A 16,139-nucleotide genomic window follows, 5' to 3' on the forward strand; every position below is an offset into this window, starting at 1 on the left:
CTCATTGTTTTTAGTAGGTCCCCCCCCCCCAAGCTTAGTAGGTGCATATTATTTGCATCCCCCAGACGCACATGTCATATTTTCACATAACGATTTACTATATAGTGGGACGTGCTTTGTAATTGGGGGGGGGGTGCATAACATGCTGGGGGGGACACAAATGGAAAAGATCAGTTTTTTTTAATTAAACTTTTTATATTTTTTATTGCTTTCGGTTTGGCCTTTTATGTTTGCCTCCTTTTGTCTTCGTTTCTGCCGACTCGAAACTTTCTCAACCTTTTCAGCTGGTTTAGTTCGATACCAAAGATGGTGCTCTATGCAGGGGTGAACCTTCTGATCTTTAAATAGAAGGCGGATATTTAATATGTTTATCACAATTAGTCCAGACAAAACTATTGTTTAAGAAGAAAAATGAGCTCTTGGTGATTATTATGGAAGTTAGACACCGGCGACCGAGAAAAGACTCGCAAGCAGCTTCCTTGGACTCAGCTCAAAATCTTTTCGCCAGGCTTGATGCGTTTCCAAAAATTGATGCCGATTTCCAAACAACATCCCGATCTGGTGGTGGACTTGCTCTTGTTACGTTTCTATTTATAATTATCATGGTCATCCTCGAAATACAATATTTTATGGGAACGCACATAGATTACGAATATGCAGTGAACTTGGAAGTTCACCCTAAAATTGAGCTCAATATTGATATAACGGTTGCTTCTCCATGTGGTATGATCGATGCTGATGTATACGACCATATCAGTCAGACCTCTTTTGCTGGTGATGCGTTTCCCTCAACTTCGGTTCATTTCGAGATGGATGAAGATCAAGCTAGAATGCACTCATTTTTAACGCGAAGGAGAGCGAGGCAAGCTAACAGCACAACTTCCATAGAAGAAATCATCTTTAAAAGAATTGACAGTGAGTAGCATTCCGTTAAAATATATTATCTCCAGAATTTGATGAGCAATATAATTTCTTCAAATGGTTTCATCATCGCATAATGGCCTGTTTCTCTTTTCTCGTTGCTGGGTTTTCGGAGCCTGAACCAGTTGATGAAGTGTCGAGCTCCCCGTTACAAATAAGATTCATTAATTCAAAACCTGGTCTTAATGTTGCACGCGTGCATGTATTCTAAAATGCGGTCATTAAAACTGAAAACAAGTTGTGAGACAACCGTAGGTATCTGAGCGACTAGTAGACCGGACAAACACCTGAAATCACATCCCGATTAAGAATCAATATGCTACTAATACTTAATCGGGGTGAGATTTCAGGTGTTCGTCCGGTCTACTAAAAAATTATAAAGAGCGTTACTGACGTAAAGCAGAGCTCATTCAACACTCTTGTGTTTGCCCGCACCAGCGTAGCATGACCTACTGCAGCGGATGCTCTTTTAGGATTGCCGCTATGATCAGCGAAAAGCGCAAGTATCAGTCCAATATATTGAAAGAAAAACAGAAGATCTCCTGGAACTGTTCATCTCCCTTAGTACTGCTAAAGATTGCTGGCGCTCTATCAATAATGTTAGGGGCACAATTAAGCAAGCTGTAAATATAACTGCAGTAAAAAATTCGGTGAAATGATTGTTGCCAAAAAAAATTGCTGAATATTTCAATTTTGTGTTCTCAAACCTAGTGAAGCATTTTGGCAAGAAAAATGAACAAACACCATGTTATGATGTCGGCGTTTCTTTGTTTTTTGGCCAATATAAGAAAAAGATTGTTTTGATGTCATCATAGAGCTAAATCACCACAAGCCCACTGGTCCTTGTAAAGTACCCGCTTGGGCTATTATTGATTGTAAGCAAATCTCAGCCCCCACCTGACGTTATTATAAATCAATGTCTTAATGACTGTTATTTTCCTACGATGCTCAGAAGGGCTGTCGTGACATCAAATTATATTAAAAAATGACACAATGGACCGTGTAAGCCATCGTTCTATCTCAATAATTACAACAAGTCCTAAGTTATATTGAGAGTAGGAAATTACTATCGCCGCTTCAATTTAGTTTTCGACGTATGGTATCAGCACAAGGTGCTGTTCTATTTTTCATTGAAGCAGTCCAACATGAATCTGATAATGGTTGCTCGACTCATCTAAAACTTTCGACTAGTTATTGCTCCGAATCCCATTGAAAAATTACAATCTCTAAACCAACTTTGCATTACAGGGGCGTGAAATGTTTTCTTACGGATCGCATGCCACAAGTTTGTGTTATTGGATTTTTATCAAATTGGATTGAGCTAAAGCAAGGTGTTTTTCGCGGGACAGTTTTAGGACTACTTCTTTTCAACTTACATGTAATAACGACCTCCCAGAGCAAGTACAAGAAACCGGAAAACTTTGCAGATTGAGGATGGTTGTTTATTGTTTCGTAGTCAGAAAGCTCCGATTTTGCATTAAACTCTTTACAGGAAAACTTTAAAAATTCGGAAACTTACTTTTATTTCAATAGGGTAAATTCGAACGCCAAAATAGTTTGTTCAGTTCTCGCGCAAAAGGATAACAGGCTCAACGATTCTGACGCTGTAGTTGTATGAACAGCAATAGTAAAAAATCAAAGCTGTGGGTGTAAATAGTTAGTTGTTATCATAGACAGCCACCTTTGTTTTCAAAAACAAGTGAAAAAATATAGCTGTTGGTTTCAAAGTTATTGAAACTGTACAACATAGATTTACCACCACATTATTACTCATGCTTTTTCACGCGCTTGTCATAAGTCATTAAAAGTACTCTGCCTCGTCTCTTTCAAATCAGTTGAACTTTGGTGATTTCTTTTGAGAAAGGGATGAAGTGTGTATTTTTGAACAAGTATCAAGACCTCAAATGAAATAAGAAAACGTAAAATGTAATCGGTATATGACAGCTGATCCAGTTGAAAACTTTAACGTACTACTTCCAATACATTAGAAATATGAGAGGAGCCTTTCAGCAACAGCCTAAATTACCTACGGAGAGCTATAGGATTAACAGGCGTACTAAGTAAATAATTTTTATATGGAATATTCTATCTGTTTCATCCTGTTCTAAATCATTCTTTAATCATCTATCGTTGAAGTAGAATTCACTACCATTGTACATGCGAGATACAGATCTATGTTTAACAGCTATTCAAACGTCGATTGAAAAATTTTTTGATAAGCGAGTCACTAGTAGTTCTTATCCAACAAGCTAGCGCATGGCGTGACTTCCGCTTCAATTGACCTGTGACCAGTTAAACTTAAATAAAAATGACTTTCAAACTGTTCATCCCCAAAAGACTACACAGGGCAAATCAATCTCTCTGTGTCACAAGTCAGACATCCAATCTGAACAAGCGACAGACGCTAGTGCCAGTATTAAGAGATACCAACCAATAATAAGTTGAACAACTGAATCTCGAGATAGAAACTTGCCGACCGACAAAAGTGAAGAACGACACTTAAAGACTCAATGTTCAAAGTCATGAAGATTCATTCAAAAGTACCTGAAGGCCAACGTTAAGGGATTGTCATAACCCTCTGAAAAGTGGCTTGAGAGGAAGACGACAATCAGGAAAGTTTGAAGCTTTTTAACGAGAAATTTAATATGTTACCCAGACAAACTACAATCGACCAACAACCAGACTACTTAGCCAAATGGCTTCGTAATTCCCGAGCATAACTTCAACATCATCGGCTGTAGAAAACAGTTACCTCTAGCTTGGAGAAAGCGACTCTGGTCCACACTCGCTAGGAAAGCGACGAGCAATTGTAAGGAACTAACAGGTCATCGACCTCTCCGCTCTCTACCTCGGCTTCAAGAATCCAGTGACAACAAATGTCGAGGAAAACTGATAGAAAATTGTCAGATATTGTACTCCAAAACGTACCTTTGGACCTAGTTTCACAGCTAACTTACCCGATGGACTTTTGCCCTACGAAAGCTGCCTTAAGTCAAGTTCCTCGATGAATTTGTCTTTGGGCCGCACACAATTAAATGTATTCAAAAATTACCTATCGAACTGCATCATGTGAACATGCATGGGCTAGGAAGACTACAAGATCCTAATTACAAATGACACCACTCTCCAAACAAAGACTGCCCAAGTCAAATCAGCATATGTTCCGAACAGAATCTCTTAAGACATCGATTGTCCTGCTTAAATACTGATAGAAAATTGTCAGATTTTGTACTCCAAAACGTACCTTTGGACCTAGTTTCACAGCTAACTTACCCGATGGACTTTTGCCCTACGAAAGCTGCCTTAAGTCAAGTTCCTCGATGAATTTGTCTTTGGGCCGCGCACAATTAAATGTATTCAAAAATTACCTATCGGACTGCATCATGTGAACATGCATGGGCTAGGGAGACTACAAGATCCTAATTACAAATGACACCACTCTCCAAACAAAGACTGCCCAAGTCAAATCAGCATATGTTCCGAACAGAATCTCTAAGACATCGATTGTCCTGCTTAAATACAAAAAATGCAAATATTGAAGCAGCCAGAAAAAGAACAACAGCTTTCGGCACCAGAAATATCAAAAGGGAAATACAGCAAAGCGACTTCTGTACAAGGTGAACAAAGCTGGTCGACATTAACCGAACCTTCCTAGTATGCGTTGGTGACGTTTCTCCACTGACCTGTGTCAACAAATAATTTGTAATGAAGTTGGATCCAGACAAACAATTCCTTTGAAGAGTACTGTTGTTGTTGCGACTGCTGAGACCGCACGAAGCGGGACCTTGACAACCGTTGACTGGATGAAGAACTCCCCATGATGGGAATCAACTAAATAACGAACGGAATTGTATTTAAAGTTTTTTTACTTCTGAGTTTCCCAAGAATTATTAATTTTAACTGAATCTCGAGATAGAAACTTGTCGACCGACAAAAGTGAAGAACGACACTTAAAGATTCAAAGTAATGAGGATTCAAAAATTGCCGAAGTCCAACATTAAGTGATTGTCATAACCCTCTGAAAAGTGGCTTTAGAAAAAAGCCACACAGGAAAATTAGAAGCTTTTTAACGAGCAATTTAATATGTTGTTACCTAGACAAACTACCATTGACCAACAACTCGACTACTTAGCCAAATGGCTATGTAAATCCCGGGCATAACTTCTACATCATCGGCTGCTGAAAACAGTTACCTCTAGCTTGGAGCGACTCTGGTCCACACTCGCTAGGACAGCGACGAGTAAATTGTAAGGAACTAACAGGTCATCGACCTCTCCGCTCTCTACCTCGGCTTCAAGAATCCAGTGACAACAAATGTCGAGGAAAACGGATTGAAAACTGTCAGATATTGTACTCCAAAACGTACCTTTGGACCTAGTTTCAACGCTAACTTACCTGAAGAACTTTTGCCCTACGAAAGCTGCCTTAAGTCAAGTTCCTCGAGGATTTTGTCTTTGGGCTGCACACAATTAAATGTATTCAAAAATTACCAATCGGACTGTATCATGTGAACCTGCATCGGCTAGGGAGACCGACTACAAGATCCTAATTACAAATGACAACACTCTCCAAACAAAGACAGCCAAAGTCAGCAAATGCCCAAAAACCTGGAAGTGGAGAAAGAAAATTGGATAGTCATATTAAAGGATCTGATGTACATCAACATTTTGAACTAGTAAAGGTAGCGAGGCTCAAGATGATCAGAAGTGTTTCACCAGGACCAATGGCAATCGAAAACATATACGCAGAAAAGATATTATCCCTATCTTGAAGTAAGGATATATCCTTTGAAAACCCTCGAAGAGCGACCTAAATACTATTGAAGCCATCCGAAAAAGCAACCGCCTAGATTCGCAACACCTACCAAGTGAAGTTTAAGATTAGACTGATGCTGCTACCATTGTCCAGGTATCGTGAACTCCGTTTTCTAGTGTTCCTTGACGTCGTTGACAATCTCTTCCATATCAATTGTCCCGCATAAGTACAAAAAATTGCAAGTACGGAATCATTCAGGAGAAGAATAGGAACAACTGCTTTCTACACCAGAAATATCAAAAGGCGAAAACATCCAAAGCTACTTCTGGACAAGAGGAACAAAACTGGTCAACATCATTTGAACCGTCCAAGGAGTATGCGTCCGTGACATTCCTCCAACTCGTTCCAAGGAAAGACTGACGTGTGTCAACAAATACATTCAAATAAAGTTCAATCCTGACAAACAATCGCTAGCTTTCTTTTAGAAGAACGGCTAATTTTTCTCCCCTAATTAGTAGCTGAAGTATCTTCACCGTGGTTTTAAGAATTCCGGATTTACTTTTTTGCAATTATTCAGCTTAAGTGGATTCAAGTAGCAATCTTTTTGATCAACACTGAATTGAAAACATATAAATACTGACAAAACAGGCAAAAATAAAATATAAAGATGACAATCTCTATTTTGTTCCACGATTCTTACTCAGCTGCCACATGAATGGCTCAGTCATTTCCTGCTGTAAACCTCATGAGGTATATCAACTCGGTTGACCGACTGTGGAAAGTCTCAAAATAATTGTTTTACACTACCCCCGTCTCCTTGAATCCCATGCCTTTTCGAATCCCATGTGCCAATTTTAACCGCTTAGTCTCCTCAAGCTTTCTCAGATTCTTCATAATCTTGACCCGTAGACTTGATGCTCCTCGCATCACAGAAAATCGATTACGAGACATGATTACTACATATCAAAATTTTAAACGTACCAACTCTTTGAGTTGAGCTATACGCTTAATAAATTTTATTGAATTATGGTAGGAGGGGTTAATTAGATCTTGTGATTTTCGAACTTTTTTTTTATTAATAGCCGCACAACGATAGCTGGGGCTATTATTGGCCTTCTCTTGGTTTTTTTTCGTCGTCGCGATTTTTGTTACGACCACATGACGTCACAACCTTTTCAAATCTGCTTTTTGTTCATTCGTTCATGCAATTTCATCTGAAGTAAGTGCGTGACGTCATTTTTTGCTCTTAGTGGAGCGAGTTTTTTTTGTTCATTCGCGTGATTAAATTTTTGTCACACTTGACTTACCTCACTCTCAAAAATGACTTCGATTGTGTCACTTTAATTGAAGGTTATTTAAGCGCAGCGAATAGAGGCAGCAATAACATACAGATTCGTAATCAAAATTTTACATCTCAGCCTTCAATGAAAAGACTAGTTTTTTGGTCTGCCTTTTTTGAATGTTTTTTTAATAGCTGCGAAGCTGTAAGCTGAGCGTAGCTATATTGCGGTGCTCTTGGTTTTTTTTTGTTTCGTCGTCTGACGCTCCATTTTCGTTTTACATTTGTTCTAGAATATTCTGTCTCGTCACTGCTTAAATGCTAGAACATGCTGTCTCGTCATTGCTTAAATGGTTTTCTCGCGCTTGATTTCACGCTTTCTGTGTGACCTAAATTGCGGTTATTCAGAAGTTATCTGTTGCTAAAACAAAGTTGGTTGTAATAAAACAAATTGTATGTTCCGACAGCCGAGTGGTTAAGGCGACTGGCTTTTAATCCGGAGATCGCCGGTTCGAGCCGCGGCAGTGAAAAATTTTTTGCACCCAAAGACAACCTCCCTTGAATTAAACTTAAGTTTTATAGGCGGCGGCGATAACTATTATCAACTCACTTCTGTATCTTTTTCCATCTGTAATTTACGGCACGCAAGTCTATTTCGCAGCTATTCCGGCAATCTGTCGGCTATGTTTTTAGACTTCAGATCTACAAAGCTATTGCGGCTTTTTTCTGGCAATCTGCCAGCTATGTTTAATAATGCAGTTTTATTTGTTTCGATTGATTTTGTTGCAGTTTTCGGAAGCCAGCTACTTCCGTCCAGTTTGAGGATGATTGTTATGTTGATTTTTTGCCGGCCCTTTTTTCCGATATCGAGCAAAAGTCAAACGTGTCCTTGAGGTTGCCGGTCCCATTTGCAGTATTGCAAAGGAATGAATAATACAGTTGAAGGGCAACGTGTTGAATCATTCATCAAGCTAAATGATTACAAAACTTCGAAATAACGGTATTCAAATAAGGTTACAAATGTAATCTGATGGTTGGTGAAAACGAGTCATCGAAATTAGTAACCGGAATAATCAAAGAGCCAAGTGGGAGAAAGATGGCTTCGAGACGAAGTAATAGTTTATAACGGGATGGTGATAGGGTGTGTCGAATTCATTTTCAATAATTAACCGAAAAGTTGATGTTGGCATATAACGCAATCAAGGATTTAGAAATCGAGGTATAGTCGGGAAAAAGCCTGCTCAGTTTTACGACTGGCCTAATGCGTTGACTGCTTGGAGTTTTTGCTTGACTGATCGAACGATCCCATCATCTCCTGCAAATACTTGGATCAGGCCGAATGCCTTGGGGGTGAAGTCCTCAAGGATCCATACTAAATCATCGACTTTCATGTTACTGGAATTTTTGTTCCATTTGGAACGAATTTGTTGGCCTGGAAGATGCTCGCAAATATTGATACCAGAAGGGAGTAGCTATTTGCTGCGTTGTACGCCAAGCTTTTGAGATGTTCTTTTCGTCTCCGATACAAACGCCAGGAGGCAAGTTGATGGAAGACCTACCTATAATATAAGTAGTTCGGTGTTATAGGCAAAGGGTAAACATCATAGGCAAAAAGGGGCAATAAAATTTGATCGTTAAGCGTTCTTGATCCGATGACCTTAAAGAAAGAGAGTTTAAATAGCTGCACTAATTGCTCGCAAAGTCCTCGGAAATGAGGAGCTACTGGATGGTTGAAGATCCATACAATTTCCACATTCACGAGGTGCAATTTCGCTGCAAAATATTTCGAGTTTTTTTAGTTCGGCATTGCTAGACTGGAGAATGTTGTTCAAACCAGCAAATGATTTATCGCAGTCTTAATTAAATTTGTTGGGTTCTCAAAGTCAATGTGTCCTTGAAAATAGACTAAATGGTGTTGAATTTAGGAAAGGTGGAGTGCCTTTATCGTGGAAGGTCAGTCACTTTAATTTCCTAAACTATCGTTCTTATCTGAGTGCCGTTATTACGGACAGTACTGATACCGAAAAGAGCGGCTGAACACCAAGCAAGAGTAAAGCTGAGGAATCAAAGGCTGGTAAAGATAATCGATCAAACCGAAATTGTCAGACTGTGCAATTGAAAAGTCAAGATATCAGTGCAGTCAAAATGTCACCCAAAAGGTGACAAGCATATAGTGGTCACATAGGTGGCCTGGTTTGTGTGGTTGTTAAATTTTTGTAACAGGTAAAACTAATCTATAATCAATGAGGTAAATTGTACCATTCAGAACAGATGTAATTTATAAATACTAATTAAAATCAAATTAAATGTTCCGCGAGCTCTCAAATGTCAAAACAACTTTAAGTATTCTAGGAATAGAGTTGATGTTCAATTATTTTTAAATGCGTTCGAATAATTCATTGCTCTTTCCTCTGTGCATTGTCGGAAAAATGTGCACATGGTTTTGTTTGAAAATGCGTTACTGTGTTTGAATTTTTATGAGTTTGTAATCTAATGTCTTTCTTTCCCCCTAGTTTCACCCTTATTAAATTCAACGTTAAATGTTTTCAAATTTGCGGTTTCAAAGTTTATGAATTGTACCGAAGGTATTCTGCAATCTGATTCCCTGCCATACCGTCAAAATAACTTATTCATATACTTCGACGATAGAGAATCATTTTTTGTCCTATTGCCAAAAGATCTACAGCCTTGTCTTCGGTGGAAAAATTATACAGAAACTAGTACATCGTTTAAGTTCTATGTTTAAATCTTTTTTGATATTTAGACGGTGATGAGTTGCCCAACATGCAAATGGTTACAAAAGATGTTGCTGTCCTTGATAAAGACGGCAAACGCACTTCTTTCAAAGCCTGTCGCTTCAACGGCACAATTCTGGTGAACCGACACGCTGGAACTCTTCATATCATATCTGGAAAACAGATCAACCTTGGAATTGGTGGAAGTTTCCACGCTCATATCCAAATGCCAGGATATAACCACTATAATTTTTCCCACAGAATTGACCACTTTTCGTTTGGTTATGTGAAGGCACCGTTAGTTGGTGCCTTAGACAGTGAACTGAAGATTACACAAGAGGCGTTACAGGAGTTCCAGTATAGGATTACAGTTGTGCCTGTTTCAATCGAGACATTCAACCACAAAGTGAAGACTTACAGATTTAGGTAATGATCAAGTTTTTTTTACTGATTTCGGGCATTTTTTTCGACTGATTAAATCATCGCAAGCACACAATTAAAGGGGACGACCACCCATTGGTACCCATCTCACTCAATGAGAAGGGAGAGTTAAAGATTTAAAGGATAAGTTTCGTAAAGTACAAGGAAACAGATATCATATGCGCAGATTTGGGTGTGACTTAAATTTGTGGATGTATGGCATTTACACCATTATATAACACCAAAATTTGCTTAATTTACGCTTCTGTAACTGTAACTTACTTGAAGAAGTTATTATTGGTTGTTAATTTCTGTCACACAAAGTTTGTATCTATTATTTTGGGTCTTGCTTATCTTTTTCATCCATTTTTTTCGCTTGGTCAATTTTTTTCTGACAATTTAACCCTTCGTCCTCAAAAACGGTGCAAGGGCGTAACCTCTAAGTTTACGTAAGGCTAGCTTAGTTAAGCTTAAGCTGCATACTATCGAAGCCAACACCTCGTCAATTTGCTTTTAGATGAATTCGCCCAATGTTGGTCGGTGATGTTCGTTAATAGTTGTCAACTTGATTTTTTTTGTTTCAGTGTAACGGAGAAAGAGAAGATAATAAACCATGCACACGGAGTCCATGGTCAGGCGGGAATCTTCTTCAAGTACGACTTTGCCTCGCTTCAAATCATTGCGAAAGAGAAGCGAAAACCATTAGTGCAATTTCTAGTCCGAATTGTTGGCATTATCGGCGGTGCTTTCTCACTCTCCAGTTTCTTTTTCTTCGCATTTGATTTTGTAACTTGTAAAGGTCGCTCGGATGATAAGTGAACATATATTTAGACGGTCCAAAGAAACATAATAAACTGTTTCCTTCGCACTTTTCTGCTTATATAATTGTTGTATTCTGGAAAATTGAATATCAGTTTTGTTTCTGTGGAGCAGATAGCCAATACGGGTTCTACTTCTTTTCACCCCGATTTATTTAACCCCGTATATAATCACCCCTCAGTCATTTCACCCCGAAATCGGTTCAACACCGAAATCTTTTATCTATTTCGGCGTACCTTCTGATAGCTGATCTAAAATGAGTCTCAACTCTTTTGTGGTAAAAATCAATTTTGAAAATGCCAAGGAAGCAGTTTTTTCCCGAAACATGGCTATTTCATCGGTTGTTCAATTTAGACTTCGTATTATTATAAATGTTGGATACCCTTTATGTTGTATAATAAACTTCATGTTATGTTTGTGTTCTACTCGAACACTAAACTTGCCAAAGATATATTGTGTACCCGTAATAGTTAATCATAATTATTGTTACTCAAGAGTACTTAAATCAAATGAAAACAAAGCTATAAAAGTTCTATTGTGTGTTGTTTAAATTGTAAATTTTTGTTTCATTGGGTGCTATTTTAGTTATTTTAAAATTCATTCTAAAAGAAACTCCCTTTTTGCTCTTATAATAATTGCTGTCAGTATTCCGTACGCAATATTTTTCTCACAGATTTAGCTGATTTTGTTTTGTAGAGTGAGTTGGGCATTTCAACATGTGACAATCATTTTGCCAACAAATTTGTTGGAGCCGGGACATCTTCTATCGATTGTTTTTAATTACTCTTGAACGCAGTTTATAGCAATTATTGTAAACGTGTGTGTCTTTTTTTAATGCAAATCTTTCGCTTGACAATTTTGCGCTTTCTTCTAGAACATTCTCTGACTTCTCAAGTGACTTTTTTACGCTTTCGTTCATCATTTTTGAGTGATCTCTAGTGCTCCGAAGTTGCTAATATAAAATCGGTTGCAGCATAGCAAAATTAACTGTGGTTAGTGAGGGTGGACAAAGTTTTTGCACCCATAAAGAAAAATTGATCTAGACTAAAGACCATGAATTAAATTGCCTCGCCTGTCGTTCAAGAGCAATTCTTCCGACATTTGTCGGTTTATGTTTTCACTAAGCAAACAATTTTTTCCTGCCACCACACATTGACGAAGAACTATTTGCCGAAATGTTTTTTTAATCCACCATTTTTTGCCGATCAGTTTATTTTTTGTTGTTGAAATCAAAAAAGATAGCAAAAGAAAAGCGTAGAATTTATTAACTGTAGAATTTTAATCTACTTCTCTTGTAGGACATACTGAGATTTTAATATTTCTGAACATTTAGTTTTTGTCCTTATTTTGCCACTTTGGTTCTATCTGGCTTATTCTTGCAAAAATAATTTGTTAAAATGAATTACCGATACGAAATTTCTCGTAAATTATTGGTGGTTAAAAAATTAATTAGTAATTAATAAATTTATAATGAATTTTGTAATCGCGAATTAATATCAACATTGGAATGGTATTGAGAGGACGATTGGGCAAGAATTTTAAACCATAGGAAAATTATAACTTTAAATATGGTGTCCCTCTTTTTCAACCCTATTCATTTAACCCCGATTTATTCACCCCTGTTTCTTTTAACCCCTCTATCTTTTAACCCCTCAATTATTTCACTTCGATTTTAATCTTTCTATAAAATAAAGCTTATTAAATTAGCAATATAATCATTTGGCCATGCCTCACGGGCCATGGCCATGCCTTAGCGGTCCGTGGAACTTGATATGAAACTATCACAACCGGACGTGGGATTATTTATCCTCTTAATTATGACAAAGCATGCCTTTAATGTCGACTGCTAATTGGCGGAATGAAATTATAGAGGGGTGAAATGATATAGGGGTTAAATGATAGAGGGGTGAATAAATCGAGGTTAAAATATTAGGGGTGAAAAGAAGTAGAACCTAAACTATAACCTCACGATATAACTCAAAACTTAACAATAGCTCAGCTGTTTTGAGTTGGTCTACTAAGCTTCAGTCATATGTTGATACATCAGTTGAAGAAGCCTCAACGAATTCAATTCTTGAAACAACAAAAGAAGCGATTATTTTGAGGTTTACATTTGAGATCTCATTTGAGAGCAGCAAAAAGATTGCCCTAAAACTTTCAAAAGAGAACTTGTAGATAGAGGAAAACTGGAATTGAACTGCAGATGGACCTCATGATAGCAGACGCATATAAAAAAGGTTTAGCAGACGCATAGCAAAAACAAACGAGAGGAAGTTTTGAACAGCATCTTTGGTGATTTTGAGCAGGATTTTCTATGATTCAATTGTCATATGAACCAACGCATTCAGGCAATCATAGTATAAAGGCCGTGACAGTAAAATCGAGTTCGGAAGTTGTACGGAAGTCCACCTTCAAACCTCCATTCGGCCAGAATGGAGGTTTATAGGTAGACTTTTGCACAACTTCCGAATTCGATTTTACTGACACCACCTGTATAGTATCATTGCCTGAATTCTTTGCTTTCATTGAATCATAGAAAATCTTGCCGTCAATTTATTTGTTGATTGGTACGTCTTCTGAACACTAATTATGGCTAAGATCGGGAAAATTTTTGTTGAACTCTATAAAATCATATGTTGGATTACTCCAAAAGGGATTGAATTTGATGGAGCCTCTGTTATTCATGTTTTTCTAAGGTGCTGCTTGTTGGTTACTAAGTAAATTAGCTAGTCTTAGAACTTTTGAGAAATTAAAAATTTTTGTTGTATGACTTCTTCACATTAAGCATATTGTTTAGAATCATTTGACAATGGGAACTTGTAAGCATGATGGAATAGGAGTGGTAAATAAAAGATTTGACCGTAATTTCAACTAAATTACCGTATAAAATGATTTTTTCCTATTCTTTTTGCTCTGAGCTTTCTCTCAGAAAATAAACGAGACTTAAACTGAAAACTTGATAACCTCTAATTGCATAAGTGCACAACTCACCGAGTTTGCTGAAGGAGTACAATTTCACGGTGCAGAAGGCAATTTTGCCCCCATGGTTATGCTCTTTTTTATTAAGTGGTGCTGGCCTTAAAACACAACGAAAGCCAACCCCAGTCCACTCGGTTTAAAACAAATCGTCCGACTTCAGTCCTTCAGATTTAAGTTTGAATTGATTTCTTTTTATTATACGTTGCTTGTCTGCTCTTGAAAACTAAATAACGGTGGAACAAAAAGATCCATATTCTGCTCTTACCTTTGTTTTTGTTAATATGATCGACAAAAGATCACCGCTAACCATAGCTCATTTTTCGTATATTGGTGAAAGAATATTAGTTTCTTAGTGGTTTAAGGTGGTTTGAAGGTTTTCGTAAATTCTTCAGTAGTTTTTATTCCTTTTAAAGCCAGGTGATTAAAAAAATTTGAAGAAAAAACCCATTTTTACGGTTTCCAATTCAGTATGTTGTTGAAAGAATATTAGTTTCATTGTGGTTTAAGGTTGTTTGAAGGTTTTCTTAATAACTGTTTGAGTAGTTTTTATTCCTTTTAAAGCCAGGCGATAAAAAATAAAGAAAAAACCCATTTTTACGGTTTCCAATTCAGCTTGCCTCTCAAATGAGCAAGTTTCCGTCAAGTTCTTTTCTGCTTCTAGTATTATTAGTGCGCAAGGTTTGAACTAACTTTGCGGAAGCAAACTCGCGAGCCTCTTTTGCACGATTGTTTATCGATTCTTTTTTTTTGTTTCACCTTTGTGAGAAAAAAACCCAAACAGTTTCTCTTTTCTACCGTCAAATTCACTTGTCCCACATGACTTGAAAAAATTCTTATGAGGTGGATTTTTCACAACCACGTTGTCGCGTGTGATACAAGGTTAAAAAGGGCCCTTACGCATCAGTGCAAAACGTCGCAGCTGAGAAATTGCATTTGCACAATTTCAAGTGCTGCTTGGAAGAGCCGTCTAACGTCGGAGAATGTTTCGAAATTCAAAACAGATCTATTTGTTTCAATTGCCAAATGACATATTTTTAAAAAGGGTCGCTCTTTGGGAAGAAAATTTGGTCACAGTTTTGTTCAGGCAGATTTTTCTATACCAAACCAGATGACCTAGTTTAGTTTTACATAACTAATTTCAGCCACAGCTTGTGTAAGCAATGGCAGCTCATTCGTGTACACGCAAAGTTCGCGTCTGTACTTGAATTTTTGCGCAATTCGCTTTATTTTGGGCTTCGTTTTACCCCCAAATAATGGTTGAGCATTAAAGAGCTAAGTAATTGAATGTTCGTAACTAACAGGTAACTCCATGCAACGTCAGATTACATTTCTAACGTGTACATTTGAATATATGGTGTCCCGCTTTTTCACCCCTATTCATTTACCCCCTATCATATAACCCCGATTTATTCACGCCTGTATCATTTAACCCCTCTATCTTTTAACCCCTCTATCATTTCACCCCGATTTTAATCTTTCTATAAAATACGGATTATTAAAATAGCAATATAATCATTTGGCCATGCGGGGTGAATAAATCGGGGTTAAATGATAGGGGTTAAATGAATAGGGGGTTAAAAGAAGTAGAACCGAATATATACTGATAAATTTGTTTGCTCGACCGGAGAAAAATCTGATTTCAGATTGGGTTGATAAATTTTGTAAAGATGGACGAACCGGCAGTGAAGAGAGCAAGGATTGAGACGGAAGACCAGGTTAGTGTAAAATTCAGACAAGAGTCCTATACTGTCGTCATTGCATCTCATGTGTTTCAAATCCAGCTTTTAAAAGGCAGCAACTTTTTTTTATTAAAATAGAATTTAGAGATTCATAGTATTGGGAGGTAGAGAATAGTCTTTTAGGAGTTTTTTTTGGTTTGTGTACGACAAGGTTCACAGAAACTGAGGTCCCAATATTTGTCCGAATTTGTTGATATTAAAACGTGAAGCTTTTATCCTGATTCTGCAAAGACAGGGTACTTTATCAAAACGTAGGTTTGTTATTTCAATCCCTCCAATTAAACTGTAACGGCTTCTTGAATATTTCTGGAACACGTGATACGCTTAATGGCCAACAGATATTCTGTTGATGTCTTTATGGACAACAAACGCTTAATAACTTGTATCCAACGATCCGTTGTCGCGCCTCGTCGGACGCCTTTTTAAAAGTCGGTGAAACAAATGTAAAGCTTTATCATATATGTCTGAAGTCTTTCATCTGAGAATCGAGGA

At 37.5% G+C, this 16,139-nt stretch overlaps 1 protein-coding gene across 1 annotated transcript; it reads left to right on the forward strand.

Moving 5' to 3' along the window:
* Positions 1-382: 382 nt before the first annotated feature.
* On the forward strand, positions 383-11,069 carry LOC142348618 (endoplasmic reticulum-Golgi intermediate compartment protein 2-like). Its single transcript, XM_075400027.1, has 3 exons — positions 383-915; positions 9,720-10,116; positions 10,695-11,069. The coding sequence occupies exons 1-3, from the start codon at positions 432-434 to the stop codon at positions 10,927-10,929; spliced, it is 1,116 nt and encodes a 371-aa protein (XP_075256142.1). The 5' UTR covers positions 383-431; the 3' UTR covers positions 10,930-11,069.
* The last annotated feature ends 5,070 nt before the right edge of the window (positions 11,070-16,139 follow it).

This window comes from Convolutriloba macropyga, chromosome 10, assembly GCF_964194025.1.
Source record: "Convolutriloba macropyga chromosome 10, txConMacr16.3, whole genome shotgun sequence".
NCBI classification, from domain to species: domain Eukaryota; kingdom Metazoa; phylum Xenacoelomorpha; order Acoela; family Convolutidae; genus Convolutriloba; species Convolutriloba macropyga.

What these genes read in the sequence shown, in the direction of transcription:
- LOC142348618 (XM_075400027.1), top strand. Translation starts at nt 432, where the DNA reads ATGGAAGTTAGACACCGGCGACCGAGAAAAGACTCGCAAGCAGCTTCC. An exon ending in CATCTTTAAAAGAATTGACA is followed by an intron (nt 916 to 9,719) that starts GTGAGTAGCATT and finishes TTTGATATTTAG; the next exon opens with ACGGTGATGAGTTGCCCAAC. An exon ending in GTGAAGACTTACAGATTTAG is followed by an intron (nt 10,117 to 10,694) that starts GTAATGATCAAG and finishes TTTTTGTTTCAG; the next exon opens with TGTAACGGAGAAAGAGAAGA.